The sequence below is a fragment of the Odocoileus virginianus genome, chromosome 6, assembly GCF_023699985.2.
Source record: "Odocoileus virginianus isolate 20LAN1187 ecotype Illinois chromosome 6, Ovbor_1.2, whole genome shotgun sequence".
NCBI classification, from domain to species: Eukaryota; Metazoa; Chordata; class Mammalia; order Artiodactyla; family Cervidae; genus Odocoileus; species Odocoileus virginianus.
Window position 1 is genome coordinate 71,315,759 of NC_069679.1, and position 27,481 is coordinate 71,343,239.

A 27,481-nucleotide genomic window follows, 5' to 3' on the forward strand; every position below is an offset into this window, starting at 1 on the left:
GGAAACAGGATGGGAAATTCAAGGCCAGACATCGGCTAGATTCCACCCCACAGCTTCCTCCTACCTGGTATCTGGTATCCATCTCATTTCCTGGGGCCAAGACTACATGTTCTGTTCTTTGGGAGCCCCAGTTACACTTGGCCCCATGAGGGTGTATGCCCGGTAAGTACTCAATAAACACTCATGTTTGGCTTATGTGGAAGGATTGGTGTACCATCTAAGCATTAGCAAAGGTTGTGCCAGGACTGAGTCAGGCTCTGATAGTTTCACCTGAGGCCAGTGAGACCCCCATAGGCAGTCAGTTTCTCAGCATCACATGGCCACAGACAGACCCTGACTCAGATCATCTGTCTGTGGTCTGTACAAGTTCTGCTGACCTGAAGGGCACAGAGGTGGGATGTAGGCACTCTCAGCAAGAGGGCCAGGTGCCAGACATCTGCATTGCCTGGAGACTCACAACAACCCCACGGGGCAGAAAGACGGTTCTCTCTGTTTCACAGATGAGGCAACAAAGGAGCAGAGAAGTGTAAGTAACTGACCCACATCCACACACACAGAAGATGGCAAGGTGGCCAGGTCATGATCCACACACAGGCCTTGCCAATTCCAATGCCATTTTCTCAGCCGCAGGGTCCAGAGTGTGGATGATCCACAGGTTTGGAGAGCTGACTCCAAGTATACCTTCAAGGCCAGAGCAACGCCTCAGATTCCTCTGTGCTTTGGAATCTATAACTGTTCAGTGAAATAATAATTCACCTAAGGAACACCCGTGTTCCAAATTTGCTCTTTAGGGAGCGAAAAGCAGCTAACTTTTTCAGACAGAGCCCTGGATCAAAGCCTGAACTTCCTGTATCAAGGTTGGGTGAGTGGTAGGGTGGGTTGTGTGGGTTATAAAGCTTCTCAGGCACCTTTCAGAGTGATCCAAAATTCTTAAGCTCATGCAAAACATAACTTTCACTCTCTCTCTTGAAGCTGTATCCGCTGCCCCTGGGCCATATGCTGGAGGACAGAGATGTCAGAAGACTAACATCTGTTCCATCTTCCCCATCAGTGTAGCAATGACATCATATGCTTCTTTTAGATAATTTGCACATTATCAGACTAATTTTCAGATTATCTAATCAGCCGACATTACCCTTAATCAACTCAGCTCTCCTCTTTCAGTTCTGCAGAGTACAGAGTGCCCTCCACAGGCACACTGGGGTGGGGACTTTTCTTCTCTTGACAGATATTGAGAGCCTAGCTATATGCCAGGCCACCGCTATTAAACGGAAGACTGAGCCCTTTTGGGACTGAGGGCAACCCAACTTCCATGCCAGGTACCTGAGACATAGGCTTGGAATAAATTTTATAGATCCACACATTAAAACACATTTCCTTCATAGAAGCTCCAAGTATGTTGTAGAGAGCATTTTACAATCACTTCTGCTTTTAAATAAGAAAGCGATGCCATACCACCATTAATAACATGCGTGTATGTGTGTGCGCATGCGTGCATACTCAGTTGTGTCCAACTCTTTGCAACCCCATGGACTGTAGCCTGCCAGGCTCCTCTGTCCATGAAATTTTCTAGGCAAGACTGCTGGAGTGGGTTGCCATTTCCTTCTTCGGGAGATCTTCCCGACCCAGGGATCGAACCCCCATCTCTTGGGTCTCCTACATTGGCAGGCAGGTTCTTTACCAGCCGAGTCACCAGGGAAGCCCAACAATTAATAATATGCCACATATATTTCTTTATAAATCATTTATTCTTACTTCTAGTCACGGTTCTCCTTTTCCTTTGTTGTTGTTCAGTCACTAAGTCATGTCCAACTCTTTGCGACCCTGTGGACCGCAGCAGGCCAGGCTCCTCTGTCCTCCACTGTCTCCTGGAGTCTGCTCAAATTAATGTCCATTGAGTCCGTGATGCTATCTAACCACCTCATTCTCTGCCACACCCTTCTCCTTTTGCCTTCAATCCTTCCCAGCATCAGAGTCTTTTCCAGTGAGTCAGCTCTTCACACCAGGTGGCCTAAGTACTGGAGCTTCAGCATCAATCCTTCCAATGAATATTCAGGGTTGATTTCCTTTAAGATTGACTGGTTTGGTCTCCATGCAGTCCAAGGAACTCTCAAGAGTCTTCACCAGCACCACATTTCAAAAGCATCAATTCTTCAGCCCATAGCATTCTTGATGGTCCAACTCTCACATCCATACATGACTGCTGGAAAAACCAGAGATTTGACTATACAGACCTTTGCTGGCAAAGTGATCTCTCTGTTTTTTAATATGATGTCTAGGTTTGTTATAGCTTTCCTTCCAAGAAGCAAGTGTCTTAATTTCATGGCTACAGTCACCATGCACAGTGATTTTGGAGCCCAAGAAAATAAAGTCTCCTTTTCCTATAGGATGACAACTAACCAGCCTGGCAAAGAAGATACTGAAAGCTGTGGCCCTTGCCCATGTTTCCACCATTTCTCCAATGCCACTGTCAAACCCAACTACTATTAATTGTCTGAACACAACATGTTACTTCACACCTCTGCCCTTGTGCACACAGTTCCCTGTGCTTGGGAAGCTCTCTCCCACCCAGTCAATTTCTCCTCGTTCTTCAAGGGCTAACTTGAAGGTCACCTCCTCAGGGAAGCCTTTGCAAATTCCCTCATGCTTTTTAAATGTTCTAATGTTCTGAAGCTTTCATTGCCCTGCAGGACTTTTTAAAAACCAAATTGCTGGGGCTTCACTGGTGGCTCAGTGGTAAAGAATCTGCCTGCCAATGCAGGAGACATGGGTTCGGTCCCTGATCTGGGAAGATCTCACGTGCTATGGAGTAACTAAGGCCGCATGTGCCACAACTATTGAACCAGTGCTCCAGAGCCCGGGAGCTACAACTACTGAGTCCACACAACCTAGAGGCTGTGTTCTGCAGCAAGAGAAGCCACCAGCAATGAGAAGCCTGCGGTCCCCAACTAGCAAGCACCCCTGCTTGTCACAACTAGAGAAAGCCTGTGTGCAGCAACAAAGACCCGGCACAGCCAAAAAATAAATTAAATAAATTAAATTATTAAAAAAAAACAAAACACACAGATTGCTGACCGGCACCCTCAGAGTCTGTTTCTGAAGGTCTGATGGAGCCAAAATACTGCATTCCCAGCAAGTTCCCAGGTGATGCTGAAGTCACACTTAAAGCACTGCTGCCCTTGGAGTAGAAAGTGTGCAGTGCTCTTGAGCCCTTGGCTTCTTCACCAGACTCTATATAAACCCTATTACGCATTCCTGCTCAAGACTGCGTGCTGTTCAAGGACAGGGACCAAGACAGTATTTGATACATGGTCATTAAACCAACAGATGGATGGGTGGATGGGTGGATAGATGGATAGATGGATGGAAGGCCTGATTAATATACTAGACTGAATTTATTCACACAGCTTTTTCATACAGGTCCACGACCTCAGAAATGCCCATACCCACACCACCCCTAAAGAAAGGTACCTTGAAAACATCGTCTGTAATAGATTACCACTATGCAAAGAAGATTAAAAGAAATTCAAGAAGAACTTTGACATTGTGAACCTGTGTCAAAGGAGTTTTGAATTGTAACCCGGTGCTCTTGCTGCTACCCTCTTTAGCAAGGTGACATTGACGGAGTCACAACAGGATGCCTCTGAGTGGCAGCTCTCAGAGTCCTAACCTGCCCAAACCCTCCCTCCATCTATTCACATAAATACAGTCCATGTGTGTGTGTGTGTGTGTGTGTGTGTGTATCTGTCTGTATGCATATAGGCACACATGTGCATACATGGTGATTGGCATTTGTAGAAAGTAGATGAAGGGGTCTAGTGGTGGTCTAGTGGCTAAGAGGCCTTGTTCCCAAGGCAGGAGGCATAAGTTCGATTCCTGGTCAGGGAACTAAATCCCACATCAACTAAAGATCATGCCACTAAAGATCCCATGTGCCAAAACTAAGACTCAGCACAGCCAGATAAATAAAATACTTTTTAAAAAGAAGAAGAAAGTAGATGAAGGTGGTCAGAGAAATAGCAATAGAAGAAGTAGGAAGAATCCAGCCTCCTACAGGGAGGAGAAGGGTGGCAGCTCAGGCAGGGAGGACCCCATCAGAAAAGTCCTGTCTCCAAAGGAGGGGTGTCTGAGCTCCCACAGCCCTGCACTGCCTGGAGTTGAGGCAGAGAGAGAAGGGCACACGGCAAAGGGGACAGATGTACCGCGGAGGCACACAGTATATATTCAGGAGAAAATTCGAGCCTAGGAGAGGAACAAAGGTGGCCAAGCTGGGAGGGGCCGGAGGACGGAGGAGAGGCCACACAGGCCAGCCTGGGGCGGGGGGGGGGAGGGGGGGTAGGGGGCAGTCAGAGCCAGTTCCAGCACTCCACTCTGCCCTTCCAGCAACGCAGGAGCAGGGACGAGCAATGGGCTTTGCTGGAGACGCAGCTGGGGGGATGCGCAAGGGACAGCAGGAGGACCAAAGTCAAAAGGTCTCTGCGGCTGCAGGTGGTGCAAAGGCGGAGGCTCGTGACATCTCCAGTGTCTGTAAGGGCGGCTTTTCCCACAGGCCTATGCTCACAAGCAGCTGGGGTCCCCCTGCAGCTCTGCTCAAAATGGGAAAAGTCAGCATTTCCACCTCGCTGGTATCCAGAACCTTTCCTGGGGCAGGGGGTGGACTGGAGATGAGCGTCCCGGATGGAGCGCTCCTGCCTCCCTCCCCCAACTCCAAAAGCCTTGACAAGGGAGGATCGCAGGCTGAGACCTTGGGATGCTGCCGAGCTGTCACCTTCGATCCCCCGCAAAGCCCCTGTAGCATTTAGGGGCAGGATGGATGGGCGCCCACCCCTACCCCCAAACAGTGGGAGCAGCTAATGACTGGGTATTAATGATGCTGGCAATTAGAGCGCATGAGAAAATGGTGAGGGGGCTGCTCGCCAGGGACATGTGGGAGGCAACGGAGCACACATTTGGAGCAGCAAACAGTCGGTGTGTTTGTGTGCAGGGAGCCCGGGAAGAGAGCGCTGTCTCTTGGATTCGTCCAGAGAAATTGGGGAAGAGGGGAGGGAGGGCTCTGTGGACACGGAGGGTATCTCTGCCACAGCCCATCTCCCCCATCCCTGCTAGCAAAATTAGAGTTAATCACAGACTTCTCAGAGGCTTTGGGAGGAGATGTCGTCAAAATGGTGCTTGTGAGGGTTCTAGAACCTTCCTCGTGTGAGAAGGCCCTGGATGAGCCCAGCAACAGCTGTTGTTTTTCTATGCAGTTTAAACTCCTCCAGTGGTTGTATGATCCTTTATGAAGAACCTGATTTCTCAAGAGCAGAATGAGAGGAAGGGGATGGAGCGGGGATGGAGCGAGTGCTCTTGCTGGCAAACCCCCTGAGAGAGGGGAACACATGGCCAGATACTCAGGGATGCATCTCCCTCCAGGAGAAAAGATGCAGCTTCCTCCCTAAGCAAGGCTGCCCAGCCTCACAGTGAGGACATAAGGACAATGACCTACAAGACTGCGTGAGGAGAGCCCAGTGGATAGAGAATCACAGGGGCCAGTGCCCACCTTGGAAGAGAACGGACAGCTGGGAGGGACCCGCAGGAATGGCTAAGGAGGAGAACCCTGGGGTCCACTTGGGCCCACAGTATACCTGGAGGTCACAAGGAACCCCCCTCTGTGGTTGCCGTCACCATGCACACACACACACAAAGATCCAGACCAAAGACAGGCACGCCAAACCCTGCGGCGTGAGGAACAAAACGGCCTGACCTTTGAGAAGAGATTTAAAGGAGATACCCAGGTGGCTCAGTCGGTAAAAAATCTGCCTGCAATGCAGGAGACCTGGGTTCGATCCCTGGATCAGGGAGATCCCCTAGAGAAGGAAATGACAACCCACTCCAGTATTCTTGCCTGGGAAATCCCATGAACAGAGGAGCCTGGAGAGTCACAGGCCATGGGCTCACAGAGTCGGACACGACTTAGCAACTAAGACACCACTACCATAAAGGAGACAAAGTGTCAGTCACTCAGTTGTGCCCGACTCTTTGTGACCCCATGGACTGTAGCCCACCAGGTGCCTCTGTCCTTGGAATTCTCCAGGCAAGAATACTGGAGTGGGTTGCCATTTCCTTCTCCAGGGGGTCTTCCCGACCCAGGGATTAAACTCGTGTCTCCGGCCTTGGCAGGTGGATTCTTTACCGCTGAGCCACCATGGAAGCCCACAAGCCAGCACTGGGGGCAGTGGGAAATAATACCAAATAGTTTAGAGAGAGCAAACTTTGCCAATCAACACCTTCCAGACAGCAACCCAAATCAAAGGAGAGCACTCACGGCCTCCTCGAGGCAGGAGACAATAGCTATGCCTTGGCTACTTAGATCAGAGACAGGAAGAGAGGAGAGATGATAGGACGCAAAACCCAACTGATTGGTACAGGTCAATATGTGTTCCTTCCTGGAAGATAAGGGTGATGGGACCAAGGGAACCTCTCCCCAGGCAGCAGGCAGAGACTCAGCGTTGTGGCTGACATGCGGAGGAGGGCACCTCCTGCCCGCTTTCAGGTTCTGTCCAGAGAGCAACAGTCAGTGAGAAAATAAAGGGTCTGGCTTGCGCCAGAAGAGAGGTTCATGAAGGGCTTCTGAAAAAGAGTGAGAATTAAAGAAGGTGCTGTGGTCTGAATCATGTCCCCCCCTCCCCACAAACTCACATGTTGAACCCTAACCCCCAGTACCCCAGGATCGGACTATATTTGGATCTAGGGCCTTTAAAGAGATGATGAAAAAGCAAAAGTTAGAATGAGACTGTTAGGATGGGCCCTAATCCAATCTGACTGGTGTCTTTATAAAAAGAGGAAATTTGGACACACACAGAGACTTGAGAAGTACATGTGCCCAGAGGGATGACCATCTGAGAGGCAGCCGGAGGGCGGCCGCCTGCGAACCAAGGAGAGGGGCCTCCAAGGAGACCCCCCCATGACACCTCGATGTGGAACTTCCAGCTCCAGAACTGCGAGAAAACAGATCTCTGGTAAGCCAGCCAGTCTTTGATACTTTGTTTGGGGAATTTGAGGAAACTAAGACAGAAGGCAATGCTACAAGGGGAAAGTGGGTTGGGGGTTAGGGGAGAATCCAGACTAATCCAAAGAAAGGTTTTGGCCAATGTGTGTTCATTGTTTCAAATACTGGTGCTGCTGCTGCTGCTGCTGCTAAGTCACTTCAGTCGTGTCCAACTCTGTGCGACCCCATAGACGGCAGCCCACAGGCTCCCCCATCCCTGGGATTCTCCAGGCAAGAACACTGGAGTGGGTTGCCATTTCCTTCTCCAATGCGTGAAAGTAAAAAGTGAAAGGGAAGTTGCTCAGTCATGTCCGACTCTTAGGGACCCCATGGACTGCAGCCCACCAGGCTCCTCCATCCATGGGATTTTCCAGGCAAGAGGACTGGAGTGGGGTGCCATTGCCTTCTCCGCAAATACTGGATGAAGGCAGTCAATTGACATCAGTTGACTGAGATGACTGACTGACATGCACAGGAGTCACCCTCAAACTCTAGAATCTGAATATTTTTAACAGTCTGGTCCCTTGTATTACATTGACTTATTCGCTGTAGGAACCCCTACCACAAAATCTTCTGAACAAAATAAAAAACACATGGCATGTCCACAATTATTACTCACCCCATGATCCTAGAATGACCCACATTTTGAAGCAAGCCCTAAAGATCCCATCATCCCATCCCATCCTGAGTTTGGGGTGGGTCCAGAAACCATAAAGAATGTCGTAGAGAGAAGTCATATGGTGAATGCTAAGCCCTTTGCAACTCTCTAATTCATAACTGGGAGCCAAAGAAGGAAAGAAAGAATAGAAATGGAAACACAAACTTCAGGATGATTTTGGCTCTCCAGAGCCCAACATCCCCAGTGACAAGCACACCTAGGTCATGTTTGCTGATTGAGAGCTCAAGGGAAGAGCATGGAAACTCTAGGGCAGTATTTTTTTACCCAAATTGTGACCCTGTAAGAGCCAAGATGATGGATCAAGAATATCCTGTGTCTCTTGGTGGCCAAGGAGGCATTTGGAAGGTCTGTTTGAACTGACACACCCCTGGGCTTTGCCCAACTCAGATTAGCAGCTGTGAATGGATCTTCTAGAGCTGGGGAAAAAGACTGCCAGGTCTGGCATTTGATGATGGCCAGGTAAGGAAGTTTCCCTTGGCTTTAATACTTACCTTCTGTCCTCTGGGAGCAGAGCTGGGTGTGCCACCCCTACTCAGCCCATTCTAAGCCTGGGGCTCCGCTGACCTACAGGGGTATCTGGGGGGCTGAAATAGCCAATTCATCACACGTCATTGAGGTCAAGCCACAGGTGCCAGCAGACCATCCCACAGGTGAACAGAAAGGAAAGCTTGTAGCCCTGCCCATCCACCTTACCACCCACCCAACCCAACACCCAGGAACTCACGTCTGTGGTTCTCGTTTCTGTGGTTGGGTGGGGACCGGGTCTCCTGGTCTTGGGCCTCATCCCCCTCCTCGCTGGCCAGGTGAGTGTGAGCGTAGTGGTAGCTAAGTCCCGGCCGGTTCTTGTAGCGCTTGCCGCAGACTAGAGAGGAAACGAAGAAAGGAAAACAAAAATGTCAGCAATGTCTGCAGCCGCTGCCATCAATCTCCCAGGCAGCGGCTCATCCATCCACTCCAGAGCTAGGTTTCCTTGAGAAAATGTCTCCCACCCCCAACACTCCTCACCCCACTGGACAGAACCAACAGTGCTTTAACAGCATGGACCCAGGTAAAGAAAAACCACAGAAGCTGAACTGAGGAAGAGCACCATCATTTCCTAGCTGTGAGACCCTCAGAAAGTCACTTGCCCTCTCTGTGTCTCAGGTTTCTTCAGAGGGAAAACGAGAATCATAATAGTACTTCACTTTGGGTCGTTATGATGAGCAAAGCTCTGTGCAAAGCGCTTTAGAACAGAGCTGGGCACATGAGAAGGGTGATCATTATTATAACTTTGAAGTTAAAAGGCATTAGGAGTCTCTTTTGGCTTCCTGAGTGGCACTAGTGGTAAAGAACCCGCCTGCCGATGCAAGAGATGTAGGAGGCACAAGTCCAATCCCTGGATCAGGAAGATCCCCTGGAGGAGGGCATGGCAACCCACTCCAGTATTCTTGCCTGGAGAATCCCATAGACAGAGGAGCCTAGCATGCTACAGTCCACAGGGTCACAAAGTAAGACATGACTGAAGTGACTCAGCATGCACAGACTGGAGTCTATTTAATTTCATCCAATATCCTGTATATAGATGAGGCAAGTGAGGCCCAGCAAGGTTAAGTGATGTGCCTGGGAACACACAGCTAGTTATGGCTGAGCCAGCCACGGGGACCCAGGTCTCCTGGACTCCTGTGCAGGACTCCTTCTGCCACCCTGTGCTTGACTCTGTATGAAGTAAAAAAGCTTTACGTGGATCATATTTTTGATGTATCACTCAGTGATTTTTGTGCCAGAAAAACACATTCCACTTCCACCATGAAAACCATAAATCTGAGGCATCCTTGGTAGAGGTGCTAGCCAAGAGCTTGTGTCCTTGATGGCCCTAGGAGTCTCTGATACACCAAATCTCTAAAAACGTGTCCCGGCAGGCCCCACCACTCAAGTGGACAGTAGGAGACAAAGGCAACAAGCAACACAAGCATGGTTTCTCGGGGCCAACAAGAGAAAGGGGCAGCTCCCTTGGTTGTCTGCTCAGCACCTAAATGGCTAAGACTAGACCACTGTCATCCCCTCCCCACCACAAAGCCCAATATCCCAGCCCCTGGAGGGACAGCACTTCTGGTAGCAGAAGTCTTGAGGGTCTTCCAGTAAAAATCCTGTGCCAGCCCTCTCATCTTGTCCCCACCTCTCCCCAGCAGAGCAAACCCCACCCAATCTGCTGGACCAGCTGAAATTGGCAGCTTTAAGAGACTCTCCCTTCACATGCCTGGGTTATAGCTGTGAGAATAAACACTTTACAAGGTGGAAAGAGCACAGGCTTCATCATCAGACATGGGCTCAAATCCCACTTACAGGGGCCAAAGTTGACCAGCTGCATGACCTCCACAGTATAGAGAAGAGCTGTGACCCAACACTTTTACTGGCCTCCCTTATTATTTCTGGTGGGGTTTCCTTTCTTTCCTGGTGGCTTAGACAGTAAAGAATCCACCTGCAATGCAGAAGACCTGGGTTCAGTCCCTGAGTCAGGAAGATCCCCTGGAGAAGGGAATGGCTACTCACTCCAGTGTTCTTGCCTGGAGAATTCCATGGACAGAGGAACTTCACAGAGTACAATCCACGGGATCTCAGAGTGGGACACAACCAAGCAACTTTTTTTTTTCCTTTCTTACTAGATTCTCTTGGGTTTTTCAAGTATTATAACCTTCAGCAAAAATAGATAATGTCATCTCTTCTTTCTCACAGACAAACTATTTTATCTTCTTAGCTTAATTCATTTGTAAGAATCACCAAGACCATATTCTAAGACAGCAAAAGTAAGTTTTTCCTATTGTAGTGAAATTGCATTTAGTGATTCACTGTTTAGAATTCACTGTAAGTTACTAGGTTTTATTCTCTATCAAGTTTAAGTAGTTTGTCTTATTCCTGAGTTAGTTTTATTACAGGAGAATTTTACCAGCTGGCCTTTCAGCATCTACTAATATATGATGCTACTTTAGTTTGTTGATATGGTGAGTTATGTTGATTTCCTAATACTTCCTACTATTGAGCCATTCTTGCATCCCTAGAATGTACCCTCTTTGATTGGAGTGTATTATCTTTTTGATATACTGCTGCATTCTATTTTCTAATTTTACATCTACACTCAGACTTGAGATAGGTCTATAATTTTTCACCTATCTTTTATCTTGCTTTTCAATCACATAGTTATGTTGACTCCCAAAAATGAATTGAGTTCTCTGTGAAATTGACCAAGACACATAATCCCTATGTGACTTTTTTAAAATCTGAAAACGACAATAGTACTACTTACCTTGAAAGATTATATATAACATTTGTAAAGTATCTTACTCAGTACCCATCACCTAATAGATGCTCAAGAAACAGCAGTGAGGGGTGAGGGGCTTCAGTGTGGTCTACCACAGGAGACCACAGGAGGCGCTGGACCCTCCTGAAAGAGGGGCTTTGACCTTTACCTCTACTATGGAATCTGGCAATTGTCTGGACTATCTTAACAAGGTGAGAGTCTGAAATTCAAGTTGGTGATCAAGTTGTTGACCTAGTAACTATAAATTCAAGTTCTGCAATTGGCTTCCCTCTCTCTCTCTCCCCTTCACAGGCACACATAAATATTGCAAAAAAAAAAAAAAATAATAATAACATGGCACTACACATCTCAATTCCATTTGACTCAGGAAATGGGCCCTAATGGAGACCTCTGAGGCACACTGTGGGCCTGCTTGTGGCTTTTTCTATTTAACCTTTTAAATGATCTAAGGGCAATAAACAGCAAATTAAGGGGTCATTGGACATAAATTCATTTTATTACCAAGCATATTACTGGTGAGGCGTAAGTGTGTTTATTAAAATAAGGACAATAACATCAGTGCTGATATGGGGACGCCTCCGCCGCCTCTGCAGCTCTCCCACCACACGCTCCACCGCATTTTATTTGTGTCGTTTCATTGTGATTACACCTTGTTGTTGTTGTTTTAGTCACTAGGTCGTGTCTGACTCTTTTGTGACCCATGGACTGTAGCCCACCAGGCCCCTCTGTCCATGGGATTTCCCAGGTAAGAATAATGGAGTGGGTTGCTGTTTCCTTCTCCAGGGGATCTTCCCAACTCAGGGATCAAACCTAGGCCTCCTGCATTGGCAGAAGGATTATTATTTTTCTTTTTTAGTTTATTTATTTATTTTAACTGGAAGCTAATTACTTTACAACATTATGGTGGTTTTTGCCTTACATCGACATGAATCAGCCACGGGTGTACATGTGTCCCCCCATCCTGACCCCCTCACCTCCCTCCCCACCCCATCCCTCTGGGTTTTCCCAGAGCACCAGTTTTGAGTGCCCAGGCAGGTGAATTCTTTACCACTGAGCCACCACACTGTCTTCCTTAATCACAGAATCCCAGGATCTTAAGAGTCATGTGGTCTAACTAGTTATCCAATTGTTTTATTCCCACAAACACTCTAGATGCCTTTCTGGAACAACTCCACTGGTGGGGAGCTCACTACCCACCCAAGCAGACATTTCTTCTTTGATTTCCTTAAATTATGGCTAGAACTGCACTGGAGGGCCTCTCCTAGGACCATTTCATATCAATTTCCTCTCGATGTCAACGACTCTACCTCTCATGCTGCCAAACACATTTTACACCTTCCAAACATACCCACTGAATAGCTGATGAGTGAACCCAGCAAGGCTTTGTAGAAAACCAGGAGATGGGGAGGAGGTAGGTGTGTAGAACCAGCTCCATCTATCCACATTAATCTCACACTAATAGTTCTTAAAACCTACAAAACCAAATCCCAGTAAAAAGCTTCCCTTATCTCCTTCCCCAACATCACAGAGAGTAACTGTTTTTAAAGCAGATCCTTTTGCTAGAAGAGAGATTCTCAAAGAGTAATCCCCAGACCAGCACCTTCAGCAGCACCTGGGAAGCTGTTAAGAGATGCAGATTCTTGGGTTCTGCCCAAGTCTACCAAATCAGAAAGTCTGGGGTAGAGCCTGGCAATCTGTGTTAACAGGCCTTGTAGGTAACTTTGATACACACTACAGTTTGAGAACCAGTTAGAAGGTTGAATATTTTGAGGCTTGACTCTGCCCGCCCTGTGTCTGCCTGCCCTTCTGGATGGATGGTGGTGGCAGGCAGGGGCAGTGGGAGGCAGCCCTGAGATCTGTGTTCCATTATTAGAAGTAACAGAACCAGACGGCACATGGAGGTCCTGGAAGCCAGACCCCTTAAACATGAACCCTAGATGCAGAGCTTTCCAGGTGGAGCTTCACCTGCTTATACAATGTCATTCCTTTATCACCAGGTCTTCAAGAAAACATTTATTAAACACGTAATGTGTGCCCAGTCTTGAGGCACCAGAGGACAAAGTTGAATGAGCCCTGGTCCCCTCCCTCTAAGAGTCCTCAGTCTAGCAAGGAGATACACACATCAGCTAGCAAGGAGCAGGTGGGACCCATGCACCATTGTGAGCCTGTGCATGGCAAAGAGGAGGGCCCAGTGCACAGGCTCGAGGCAGGGATGGGGGATAGCTTCCCGGAGGAGGTGGATGAGCTATGGCACGTGAGATAGCAGGACATCACCAGGCAGAGGAGGAGGGCCTGTGGGCACCAAAGCACCTTCCACCAGCACCTCTGGGACCTGCAGGATGTTTAGGAAAGCTGGTGGGAAGCAGGCTTCGGGGTGGGTGTGAGGAGACTAAGGAGAGGAAGGTGGGTGGGACTTTATTCCAACAGTGGGAGGCCAGGGGAGGACCTACTTAATCAGATTTATATTTTAGAAATACCACTTAAGACTCTAGTGTGAAAGATGGATTTGGAGGTGGCAGGAGGCTATATCTTAGGGCTTCCCTGATGTCTCAGAAGGTAAAGAATCTGCCTGCAATGCAGAAGACCCAGTTTCAATCCTTGGATTGGGAAGATCCTGTGGAGATGGGAATGGCAACCCACTCCGGTATTTAATGTAACTATAAAGACATCCTGAAATCACCTAAATGTAATGTCAAATTGAGTCGGACACGATTGAGTGACTGAACAACAACAACAGAGGTTACTTTAATTTTTAATGTGTGAACAATGAGGACTTTAGGATAGGAAGGCGGTTAAAGAGAGAGAATCTGGTAGAAGTGGGAGCAGGTAGGAGGAAGCAGCAAGGAGGAACCTAAAAAGATTTCGGCCAACTCGGCTTCCTGGCCTCGCGCCATCCAGCACCCGTCCACCTCCCCAGCCTCGCCTGGAGCCACATTCCACCTCCTTCTTGGACTTCCTGCCCACTGACTTTTCATTTCTTCGACAGTTTTCTTTCCGCCACAGGGCCTTTGCACAAGTCTCTGCCCAGAATATCCCCCAGCCCCAGTTTGCCTGATTAACTTCAGTTAATGATCCTTGATGATCCTTCAGTTCTCCGGCCTTTCCAATCACAATTAGGACCCTGGTGTGTGATCTTCCCAGGATGAGTTGTGTATTGGTACGTGTCTCTCCCACCAGCAATAAGCATGGCAGGCCCTGAGTGTCTGGACACTGATGTAGCCCCAGGGGCTCAGCTCAAGGCCTACACTTGACGTCAGCTAAGGGAAGCAATAAAAACACCCAGGCTTCTGATTTGGGCAGTGGGGTGGAAGCATGTAGCAGGAAAATCAGATTTAAAGAAGGAAGGGAATGAGTTCAGTCTGGGGTGGAGATCTTGGATTAAGTTATTCCAAACCACCACCCTCACCGTGGAAGAGCTGCCACAGTTAAAGCAGGATTCCCCAGTCTGCGGCTGGCTTATATACCTGGAGTTTTAGGAAGGAGATGCGGATGTTGGAGATGCCTGGGTGGCAGTGGAACTTATGGATCTGGAGAGAAGTGCTGGGAGAGAATAAGGAGAGGAAGAAGAAAGGTGTGGACATAGGACAGAACTCAGAAAACATCAGTATCTTGAGTCTGGTGGAGAAAGAGAACCCAACATAAAATTTTTGTTAAGAAAAACTTACAGCTGTGGTATATATACACCATGGAATATTACTCAGTCATTAAAAAGAATTCATTTGAATCAGTTCTAATGAGATGGATAAAACTAGAGCCCATTATACAGAGTGAAGTAAGCCAGAAAGATAAAGATCATTACAGCATACTAACACATATATATGGAATTTAGAAAGATGGTAACGATAACCCTATACGCAAAACAGAAAAAGAGACACAGATGTACAGAACAGACTTTTGGACTCTGTGGGAGAAGGCAAGGGTGGGATGTTTTGAGAGAACAACATGTATATTATCCATAGTGAAACAGATCACCAGCCCAGGTGGGATGCATGAGACAAGTGCTCGGGCCTAGTGCACTGGGAAGACCCAGAGGAATCGGGTGGAGAGGGAGGTGGGAGGGGGGATCGGGATGGGGAATACATGTAAATCCATGGCTGATTCATGTCAATGTATGACAAAACCCACTGCAATGTTGTAAAGTAATTAGCCTCCAACTAATAAAAATAAATGAAAAAAAAAAGAAAGAAAGAAAAACTTATACACACCGGACTTCCCTGGTGATCCAGTGGCTAAGACTCCACTTTTAAATGCAGGCAGAGAGGTTTGATTCCTGGGTGGGGAACTAAGATCCCACATGCCAAAACGAAGAGTTTTCATGTCAAAACTAAAGATCCACATGCTGCAACAAAGATGGAAGAGCCCTCATACCGCAACTAAGACCGGGCACAGCCAAATAAATAAAAATAAATAAATATTTTTCAAAAAAGAAGAAGAAAGAAAGAAAGACTCACACAGGAGTCAGTAATCTAGACCAGAGGAGCAGGGTTGCCAAGTGACATTAGAGATGACACCACCATTGTCAGCTCCTGCTAACAGCTATGTGTACCACGTGCCAGGCCTGTTCTGGGGCTTCAAGGACATTTGCTCACAGCCACACACATCCTCATTTTCCAGAAGCAGAGCCCAGATAAGGTCAGATGCCCCAGAGGGCCAAGAAGGATGGGGCCTGAGAAGAGACCAGCGGGCTCAGCAATTAGGAGGTCACCTAGTGAGCACAGAATCCACAAACTCCCGGAGGACAAGGCAAGGCTGCAAGGAGCTAGGATGCTTCTGGAAATGAGGAAGTGGCAATGGGGCTGACAGACCATTCCTTCCAGCATGGCTGCAGAAGAGGAAAGAGTCAGCTGGTGGATGGATGGGACTGCGGAGTCCGTGGAGACTGAGTGGAGCTTGTCCTTTAACAGAATAGATCCTGAGCAGGCTTGGAGGCTAAAGGGAAAGAGGAGGAAAGAGAGGGGAGTTTGAACGGCAGGGTGAGGAGAGACTGGAGTTCCGGGAGCAAGATGTGCTGTGTATGCTTAGGCGCTCAGACGTGTCCAACTCTTTGCAACCCCCGGGCTGTAGTCTGCCAGGCTCCTCGGTCCATGGGGATTCTCCAGGCCAGAATACTGGAGGGGGTTGCCATTTCCTCCTCCAGGGGATCTTCCCAACCCAGGGATGGAACCCAGGTCTCCCGCATTGCAGGAGGATTCTTTACCATCTGAGTCACCAGGGAAGCCCATGGAACAAGATGCCTGACCCCAAAACAAAGCTGCTGACCCAAGTCCCAGTCCTTCAGATGACTTCATCCTAGGGCTACGAGATTCCTAAGATTTATTTTGATCGAAGTGCATCCTGGATCAGACTGCTGCATTGAGATGAAAAGAAATGCCTTGGAAATCCTGCTTTGACTGGTTTGGAAAAGGAGGAACATCCAGCACTGTCTCACCTTCTGTATGGATTTCATCACATCCTCCTGCCACTCTGAATACCAGTTTTGTAGACGTGAGACGGGTGCCTTCAGACAGGGCCCCACACTTAGTTTAATGCTTTGCTGTCGCCACCTTGAATTTTTTTATTACTATGAAACAAAGGGCTCCTCATTTGCATTTTGTACTGGACCCTGCAAATTATGCATCTGAGGGACTTCCCCAGTGGTCCAGTGGTTAAGATACCACTTTTCAACGCAGGGATCGTGGGTTCAATCCCTCCCTAGTCAGGGAATCAAGATCCTATATGCTGCATGACGTGACCAAAAAAAAGCATCTGGTCCTGGAAACCTATGGAAGCAGGGGGTGGAGATCTGGGACTAACTTACTCCAAACAGCCACCCTGGTCATGTAAGAGCTGCCACAGTGAACGCAGGACCCAGCCAGCTCTAGTCAGGAGTAAAGTATTAATGGGAAACCTGGCCAGAGTGGCTAGTCACTCAGCAGTGGTCATTTTAGTGCCAGCGACAGCTCTGGCCCTGTTTCTAGGTCAACCCTGCCTTCAGAGAGATAGGATCTGTCTTGGAATGAGGGTAAGCTGATCTGAACTGCCTGGGTTCAAATCCCAGCTCTGCTGCTGACTGACTGTGTGATCTTGGGTGAGTGGCTAAATCTCTCTGTGCCTTAGCATCCTCTCGGGAAAACAGGACGATCACGACAGCATACCTACCGCGCAGCTGGGAGGCTACGTGAGAGAATACATTGAAAATAGTGCAGGGCTCACAGTGAGCCTCAGCCATTGTCAGCCATCGTCCACACTGTAGATCCACAAAGGGAATAAAACCCTAAAGGAACGGTGGGGAGGCGGGGTGGAGGGGGGGGCGGGAGGAACTAGTAGTTTCTCCTCTGAAGTCTGGGGTGATGGAGTTGCAAGAAAATAGAATGTTGGGAAAGATACATTCTGAAAATAAAGTATTAGAACCATCTGCTATCCTTTTATCACGTCAGCAATCTCATTCTGGAATTATCTGTCTTGCAGAATCAGCCTGAGCCCCAAGACGGCTGAAGCATTCAGAGAGGGCTTCGCCCCCACCTCCGGCTCCCATCTCCTTCCCCAGGGCAGGCTCCTTGTCCAGGCGCCTCTGAAGCCAGCACCCCAGGACCAGTCAACCTTGCCTGTGCACAACCTAAGGTCCTTCTTTTCACCTTGGCAGCTCCACCTGGATCGTGTGTTCCCGGCACAGCGCACATGGAGAGGGCCGGCTGTGACAACGAGGAAGGTCCGGCTTGCCTCCCTCTCTCTCCTTCCCCCGGGGCAAATCCATCTGTCAAGCTGCAAAATGAGAGCTTGCCTGCTTCCCTACCAGAGCTGGAGTCTCCAGGCAGGACCTCCTGTCTGGAGTTATGAATACCTTTAGGGCTGCCCCAGAATATCTACAGCACGATGCCACACCCCCCCCACCACCACACTTCAACCCTACATCCCTCACTCCTTCTGAGGATGGGGGAGGACGGGGAGGCAGGGGAGGAGGGAGGAAGAGGAGGAGAAGGAGGCACAATCGGGGCAGTATGCGTGAACAAAGCCGGCTGCAGAGACAGCAGAATCCTTCCTGCCGGGGAGAAGCGGCCGCCTTCCCCACTGATAACTTAATGACTCTGGCACATTTTCATCAGCCCAACTTGGAGCACGCAGTGGGTATCTGAGCCAGTGGTTTCCGAGAGCCTGAAAGCAGCGACTGAAAGCAATTACGGGATGAGTGTCCAAGAGACAAAGCCTGGGCCTTGGGAGTCACCGGGCTGCATCTCTTTCCCAGCTCTGCCCCCTGACACTTCCACACAGCCCTGAGGATGCCACTTCCCTTGCTCTGCAGCTCGACTTCCCCTTCTGTAAAAATCGACCCAGCGGTGCCTGTCACCTGCCAACGCCTCCAAGGCAGCCTGCTTACAGACTGTCGGGCAGGCACACATTCTTACGTGGAGTCTCAAGATAGCTCTGGAGGTAGCGACTGTCATCCCATTTCACGGAGGAGGAAACTGAGTCTGGGGGCACCGAGACAGCTCACTACATGCCAGAGGTGGGACTTGAACTCCGGCCTGTGGTTGAAGCACACGGACTCAAAGATGCCTTACTCATTCTCCACGTACCGCCTCTCCCAGCGCCCGGAGCCGACCTCCACAGCCTCTTGCCCTCTGCTTCCAGTGAAGTTCGGCCATTGAGAGGGATGGAGGGTGAGGACAGAGGCATTGGGGATCTTCTCCATGCCCGTCCCTGCTCAGGCAGCACCCCGGAGCAGGGTGACCCTCTCCCCCCAGATCCAGCCTCCCGCGTGAGCCAATGTCCTCCCTGCTCCTTGGGACTCAGGATGGGGAGGGCTCCCCCTCACTTGTTGGCACCTTTATCCTGCCCACACCTCCACAATCACACCATCATCAAATTCTCGGCCCTTCAGCCCTTCTAAGGTTGAACTCTACGGCCTGCTGGGGCCAGGACAGAAAAAAACAGGGGCCATCTAGACAGGGGACTCATACCCCACCAGACAGGTCCAGATCTTTGGGGACCCCCACACCTTCCTGACTTCCCCATCGGCTCAGATGGTAAAGCATCTGCCTGCGATACAGGAGACCTGGCTCTGATTCCCGGGTCGGGAAGATCCCCTGGAGAAGGGAATGGCAACCCATTCCAGTATTCTTGCCTGGAGAATTCCATGGACAGAGGAGCCTGGTGGGCTATATAGTCCACGGGGTCACAAAGAGCCGGATACACCTGAGTGACTGACACTGACACCTTCCTGACAACCCTCAGTGCTCTCTCTGGAGAACCATCAAGGGGCGGTGGAGGAATATCTACACCAATGCCCCGTGTGAGGAGAAGCGCCAAATGAGAAGAGCCCTGCTGTCAATGAGCTTGGGACAAGACCCAGGGGACTGCAGAAAGCCATTAGCTCAGACTTGTGTATGCAGGGTGGAGTGTTAATCCCTACGACTAAGTTAAACGCCCAGTCTTTTCTCAAGAGTCAATAATGGCTCTATGGAACTCAAGCAATGAAAGTGGTGGCTTCACCAATGACTGGCCCAGGTCCTGCAACATTCAGGCACCAAGGAGGTCCTCTTGGGCAAGCCAGGTGGGCTTCCCTCCCACATCCTCTCGAGCCAGAGGCTGGCAGTGCGGATGGCACTCTGCACACCACAGGTCTGGCCTTGGCGATGACACTAATCCATCATGCACCCTTACACACACAAAAAAACAAACCTTTCTGGGCTTGGTTCCCCTACTGGTAAAACATGGCAGTTGCCTCAGACCATTTGAGTCTTCCCATTCTAACACTGCACATCTCTTTGCTTCTCTGGATCCTCCATGTCCTCCTGCAGCAAGGACCCCCTCAACTGTGACAGAAAAGCGATGTAGGTTCCCAGCCACAGGATCCACCCAGCAGCTGCCTCCGCCCCTCCCCACCCCAGCAAGCCAGCTTGACAGAGGCCTTTCTGTGGCTTCATGTTTCTTTCAGGCCACCCTTCACACTTACTTTAAGCTGAAGTCTTCTGGACAGAAACACAAGGGTCTGGAGAAGCAGTGGGGTGTAACATCTAGATTTTTCAGAGCCATATTCCCCAGGGCCTGCACTGACCCATGTATTAGGAGAGAGCCCAGAGCCAGGATCTACCAAATGCCAGTGATCCACAAGTCCTGTGTCTGCATCAAGGGAGAACGTTCTGCATATTTGAAGAATTTACTGTATGTGAATGTGGCTACAGTTTTAACAGAACAAAACACAACACAAGAAGAAGGAGATAAGCAACAAGGCTCCCATTTCAAAATACTCTATAACCTAATTCTGTATCCCCAGCAGAGAAATGCAGAAACTCCCCACACCAAAGCATTGAATGTGTTGGTGGAACTCTTTATTGCACTGTTGAGAAGCAGGGTAACATAATTCTGGTGAACTCTGAGGTCAGTCGTCCTATGCCAGTTAATTGGCTGTATGATCTTGGGCAAGTTACTTAATCTCTCCAAACCTCAGCTTGTTAGACTGTAAAATAGGGATTATAATAGTTTTATACCTCATATAGATATTGTCAGAACTGAATGAAAGTGAAAAAAAGTGAAAGTCGCTCAGTTGTGTCCAACCCTTGCAACCCCATGGACTATACAGGCCATGGAATTCTCCAGGCCAGAATACTGGAGTGGGTAGCCACTCCCTTCTCCAGGGGATCTTCCCAACCCAGGGATTGAACCCAGATCTCCCGCATTGCAGGCGAATCCTTTACCGGAACTGAATGAGTCCATCCTTGTAAAATACTTAGCACGGTGCCTGGCACGCAGCAAATGTTCACTAAACACTAGCTATTTCTGATCGTTCATTTAGCTCTCTCAGAATGCTTCCCTGGTCCCTCACAACTCCAGCAGCCAGAGCAGAGAACACAACTGGGGACTCAGCCTAAGTGTGAAATAAGTACCCTTTCTTTAGTATAAAAAATAAATATTTATTGAGCATATTTATGAACCAGGCAGTGAACTAATGGTTTTCACACATAACTGTCTCATTTTACCCTCTTGAAAACACTCTAAAGTCAATCTTATTGTCCTCACTTGACAGAAAAAGACACTCAGGCACAGAGAGGTTTTCATGATCTGCCCAAGGTCAAGGCTAGACGCAAATCCTGGGCTTATAACTCAAGAGCCATCTTCTTTGGACTTTATAGAGATGCTGCCTTTGATTCCTTATTCTAGTGAATCACACATTAGCCCATCCTTAGCTTCCCTGGTGACTCAGTGGTAAAGAATCTGCCTGCCAATACAGGAGACACGATTTCATCCCCTGGGTCGGGAAGATCCTCTGGAGAAGGGCATGGCTACCCACTCCAGTATTCTTGCCTGGAGAATCCCATGAACAGAGGAGCCTGGTGGGCTACAGTTCATAGGGTCGCAAAAGAGTCGAACACAAGTTAGCAACTAAACAGCAACAACAATTAACTTAAAGAGTAAAATATTCTTTTTTTAATCTCCATTGAAAATAATTTCAGTAACTAACATAACTGTCCATAGTTCTGAGGAAGATAAACATAGGAAGGTAAAAAAAAAAAAGAAAGAAAAGAAAACAAAAACAGAAGCAATATCATAAAGTGTGGCAGACCCCAAACATTTGGGAATCTGGCCAGTGCGCTCTCTGACGGGATATCTGGGTGAATATCTGACATAAACACTCCCTCAGATGCTTTATTTGTGAGACCCAACCAACCGAGTATGTCTCAATGGTCCTTACCTGAAGCAGGCCCCCATCCACCAATGACATCAGTAGAAGTCCCTCACTAACTTTGGGGAAACACATGTACATTAGCATCTGTGAGACATCGCTGCCTGGATATCCTGCCATGTCCACAGACCTGTCTGTCAAAGTGTCACTGCTCTCCCAAATTACCTCCTCCTCCTCTAGAATATTCCAGATAAGCCTCCCTCCTGTCTCCACTACTCAGGCTCAAGACTTCAAGAGCTATTGCTGCCACCTCCCTCTCTCTTGCACCCTACATCCTGTCTGTCCTCTGCCAGGTTCTGTGAACTTCTTTTTCATAAAGGCTTGCTTGTTTGCCCCATCCATTTTGTTCCTGTTGTCACCACCATCCAGACTTCATGTCTTCTCCTTCCCAGAAAAGTCTCCTGTTAGCCACAGGCTTCGGGCTCTCTTCCCTGAACACCTAACCCTAGAGATTAACCATTCCAGAGACGTCTCCAGGACCATCCACGATTCACCGTGGACTATACAGGCCAAGCCAAACTCTAACACCTCAGCCTGGTGTTTTGAGCATCCTTATCCAACTCGTACCTCCCAGTCTCCCTCCCCAAACACTCTGCTTCAGCCACGCTGGTCTGTCTTCTATCCTGGTGTGTGCAACCCACATTCATCAACATTTTGGGAGCAACCACTGGGCTGGGTCTGGGATGCAAGTTGAATATGACATAGCCCCTGCTCTCAGAGGCTCACCATCCAGCTGGAAGAATGGACAAATAGACTAACTGGTATCACACGATGTGAGAGGTAGCCTTTGCAGAGGCATATATAAGGCAAGGCAGACTCTAGGAGGAGGTGAGTGACCAGTGCGGGGATAGCGAGGTTGCAGAGAAGCGAGAGACTGCCCGCTGGGATCAAATCTTGACTCTGCCAGTTGCTCACTGTATAACCTTAGGAAAGTTAAATAACCCCTCTCCTCCTCAGAATCCTTATCTGTAGGATGGAGATGATCACACCAGCTATCTCCTAGTACTTTCTCAAGGATTTAAGAATTCATACAGATGGGACTTCCCTGGGGGTCCAGTGGTTAAGAATCCACCTGCCAATGCAGGTGACGTAGGTTCAATTCCTGACCCAGGAACTAAGATCCTCACATGCTGCAGAGCAGCTAAGCCCATGCGCCACAACTACTGAACCCACCCTCTCGAACCTGTGAGCTGAAACTACCGAAGCTGTGCCGTCCAGAACCTGTGCTCCACACAAGAGACGTTACTGCAACGAGAAGCCCGTGCACCACAACTAATAGCCCCAGCTTGCTGCAATTAGAGAAAGCTCTCGCAGAGCAACTCAAAGTAAAGAAATATTTTTAATATTTTATTTAAATATGAAAAAAGAGAATTAGTACAGACTAAACCGATGGAACATTCCAGGCCCATAAGATAAATCAGCAGACTTTTGCCATTACTATTACTACCCCCCTGCTGACTCCCACATAGCCCTCCATCCCTGGAGACCTCAGTCAATTCAGCACACCCTCACTGAGGACCTGTGTGGCATCCTAGGGAAGCGCCCTCTGCCACCTCAGTCCCTGGCCCTGGCCATGCCCTCCCCTGGATTCCTACGGCACTCACTATCTACTCAAAGAAAACTGCCTGTGTTCTCTCCTCCTGTGACAGCAGCCTTCTCTTGCCAACAACACTGGAGACAGAGGAAACGAGGAAAAGGCAAAGGTGGAAGAAACAGTCATTAAGCACATACCATGCACGTGCAAGCATTTTTATAGACATTATCACAGGCAGCTTTCTCAACCGCATCCATCCCCAGTTCACACCTCGGGACAATGGACACTCCCAGCAGCAAGATGATTTTCTCGAAAAATTCTGGATAACAAGCTAACAAGCGGCAGGGCCACAGTCTGACCTCGGGCTTCTCACACCAAAGTCAGCACACCTCCTTCTTCGTGCAGCTCTTGCTAACCCACTTCCCTGAGCCCCAACCAGGACTTGAAATAAGAGAAATCAAAAGGCTGTGCACCAGGCCCTTTGACCCCACAGTTCTGCTTCTGGGAAAATAATAAAAGCGTTATGCAAAGATAGAGCTGCAAGACTCTTTTTAATCTCGGACAAGTTTTGGTCCAAACATCCAACAAGTGAAACAATGATTGGGCAAACTGGGATATGGCCATATCATGGAACACCGTATAGCCCTGAAATGTTGTCATAAAAGTGTCCCTATGACATGGAAGAATGGTCCTTCTGTGTTGTTGAGTGGGGGTGGGTTAAGGTGGTACATCTTACTTCCTGGGGGGAGAGAGGGTATAGTAGATGAAGATCATAAAGAGAACCCTAAAACAGGATACAATGAAATAAAATTCAAGCTATCTCTGAAGAGTAAGATTATGGGTGATTTTTAGTTTTCCCTTTATGCTTATCTGTAACTTCTGATTTTTCCACAATAAACATAATATTTCTAACTGGATGACAAATTCAAGAGGGTTTGCATGTAGGTATAAAACAAACTTAAGTTTACCCAAGGGGAAGAGGGGAGGGATAAATTAGGAGTAGGATTAACAGATGTAAGTACCATATACAAAATAGATAAGCAGCAGGATTCACTATTTAGCACAGGGGACTATTGGGCTTCCCAGGGGGCGCTAGTGGTAAAGAACCCACTTGCCAATGTAGGAGACTGGAGTTCAGTCCCTGAGTCAAGAAGATCCCCTAGAGGAGGGCATGGCAACCCACTCCAGTATTCTTGCCTGGAGAATCCCCTGGACAGAGGAGCCTGGCAGGATACAGCCCATAGGGTCCCAAAGAGTAGGACACGATTGAAGTAACTTAGCATGCATGCACAGGGAACTATATTCAATATCTTGTAATAACCTATAATGAAAATGAATGAAAAGAGAATATATATAATATATAAATATATAAAATATATGTATATATAATCAAGTCACTTTGCTGTACATTTGAAACTAACACAATACTGTAAATCAACTATACTTCAATAAAATAAATAAAAGAGGGTGTGGGTTACAGGCAAGGCAACTGTAGGTTTGGTGGTCAAGGACACGGTTCTTGAGCAAGCAAGAAGGTCTGAGGGCATGAATGAGAAACTTCGCCCACTCCCCAGCCCTGTCTCTGACCAGCTCTGCTGTGACAACCTGCAACCTGCGTCCACGATGCGAGGACACTTAAATATTTAAACAGTCCCAGCTTTGCAGGAACAAATGCACTGGGTCTCTAGGGATCAATCCCATGCCACAGGCCCTGCTCCACAAACCAAGTTTCTGGGGCATGGAGGCTGTCCCACCCCTCCCCCACTGCACCCCACGCAAGGACCTGCAAGATAATATCCGCAACAACTGAGTGATGAGCCCAGCTTCCCTCCAGCGACAAGGGCAGCCAGCCTGAAGCCCACATTATTGGCTTTTCTGCTGCAGCTCGAAGCTAGAAGCATGTGAGCCTTAGAGAACGTGGGGCCTTAATGCCCTCAGAAAGTTTTTAATAAGACTGCAGTGGTCATCTGATTCTTCCTGTGCACTCAGGTACGAGGGGAAACAGCAGTGATTTTTAAGGAGGCTGAGGTCAAGCAGCCCTGGAGGAGCACACGGCAATCCACTTCAGTATTCTTGCCTAGAGAATCCCATGGACAGAGGAGCCTGGCTGGCTATGGTCCACAGGGTCACAAAGGGTCGGAAACAACTGAAGCGACTGAGCACACACACACACATGCACAAAGTCAAGCAGAGTTTCTGAAACACTGTGGGAGCATCTGGGGCTGCTCTAGGCCCCGCGTGGCTGTCTCCTAATGTCCTATACCCCAACAGGCTATGTCTCAGGGAAAGAGCCTCACTGTTAAGCCTAGGAAGAAAGGAGCCCATGATGGGGGGAAGGCAACTGACTAAGGAGGTCCAGAGACTCAAGAAAGGAGCTGGGACTTCTGTGGTGGTTCAGTGGTTAAGACTCCGCACTTGCAAGGCAGGGGGCCCAGGTTTGAACCCTAGTCAGGGAACTAGATCACACATGCCACAACTAAGATCCAGCACAGACTTTTTTTTTTTTTTTTTTTAAGAAAGGAGCTCCCAGGGCTTCCCTGGTGGCTCCGTAGTAAAGAATCATCCTGCCAACTCAGGAGATACAGGTTCAATCCCTGATCCAGGGAGATCCCACATGCCACGGAACCTTGAAACCTGTACGCCACAACTATTAAGTCTGTGCTCTGGAGCCCAGGAGCCACAACTAATGAAGCCTGAGCACCACAACATGTGAAGCCATGCTCCACAACAAGAGAAGCCACTGCATTGAGAAGCCTGGGCACCACAGTTGGAGAGCAGCCCCTGCTCACTGCAACTAGAGAAAGCCCATGCACAGTAATGAAGACCCAGTACAGCAAAATTAAATAAATAATATTTTTAAAAGGAAAAAAAAAAGAAAGGAGCTCTCCCCATCATTGACAAATGAGAAAAGTGGTGTCATAGGCACTTGAGGGCTGGAATCAAGGTAGATCAAGGTCTACCCCCACCCAGATCCTGCTTTTTGTTCCAAACATTCTCCCTGGGGTCTACCACCCAGAAGACCCAAGCCCTATTCTGATATTGGCCCAACTGGACAGAGTTACAAGCCCACCAGGTTTCTAGAAGGGAGGCAACACAGTGAAGTCATGGGCCACACAATCAAAACTACACATCAGTGGGGTGAGGGCGGCAGGGGACAAAGTTCTTGCCCATATGGAGACCAAGTTGAGACTGACAAGACTCAGAGGTGAGTCAAGTTCCCAGGAGGGCTTCCATCACATCTGTGAGCCTTCTGTCACTAATCTATCCTAATAACCCAGTTAGGGGTGGGAGGTAGAATGATTTTAATAGATTTAAATTGAAAAAGGTTCAAAATTATGTAAACTATTCCATTCCACTTCAGCTATAATTACTACCTGATTCCAGCTTGCCAACCTGACATCGGGAAGCCGTCTGTCAACAGTGGACAGGGCCTCACCTCATAAATAAAGCATGCTTGCTCATTCATTTATTGTTAAAGCATGTTGTTTCCTCAGCTTTCAGGAGAACCAAAGTCTCTTTCAGTGTGGAGCAGGACGTATTTGTTATTGCTGTTCTGCAGTCATTAAGTTGTGTCCAAATCTTTGCCACCCCATAGACAGCAGCACGCCAAGGCGCCCCTGTCCTTCACCATCTCCTGGAGCTTGCTCAGATTCATGTCCATTGAGTGGATGAAGCTGTCTAACCATCTCATCCTCTGCTGGCCCCGTGTTCTCTTGCCTGCAATCTTCCCCAGCTTCAGGGTCTTTTCCAATGAGTCGGCTCTTCGCATCAGGTAGCCAAAGTATTGGAGCTCGGCATCAGTTCTTCCTATGAATATTCAGGGTTGGTTTCTTTTAGGATTGACTGATTTGATCTCTTGCACTTCAAGCAACTCTTAAGAATCTTCTCCAGCACCACAATTTGAAAGCATCAGTTCTTCAGCTTTCAGCCTTCTGTATGGACCAACTCTCACATCCACACCTGACTACTGGAAAAATCATAGCTTTGACTATACAAACTTTAGTCGGCACAGTGATGTTCCTGCTTCTTAATACACTGTCTAGCTTTGTCGTGGCGCCTTTTAATTTCGTAACTGTAGTCGCCGTCTGCAGTGATTTTGGAGCCTAGGAAAATAGTCTGTCACTGTTGCCATTTTTTCCCCCATCTATTTGCCATGAAGTGCTGGGACCAGATGCCGTGGTCTTCATTTTTTGAATGTTGAGTTTCAAGCCAGCTTTTTCACTCTCATCAAGAGGCTCTTCAGTTCCTCTTCGCTGTCTGCCCATAGAGTAGTATGCATATCTGCA

General features: G+C 48.4%; 1 protein-coding gene across 5 annotated transcripts in view; it reads right to left on the reverse strand.

Moving 5' to 3' along the window:
• Window positions 1-27,481, reverse strand: part of DPF3 (double PHD fingers 3) — a 289,836-nt gene that overhangs the window by 80,476 nt on the left and 181,879 nt on the right. For all 5 annotated transcript variants that reach the window (XR_011488366.1, XR_011488365.1, XM_070469583.1 and 2 more), the window contains exon 7: window positions 8,431-8,568. Coding sequence is in view for 3 of the 5 variants with exons in the window: in XM_070469583.1 (XP_070325684.1) it covers window positions 8,431-8,568 (138 nt within the window). In the remaining 2 variants the exon portion in view is untranslated. The remainder of the gene's footprint in view (window positions 1-8,430; window positions 8,569-27,481) is intronic.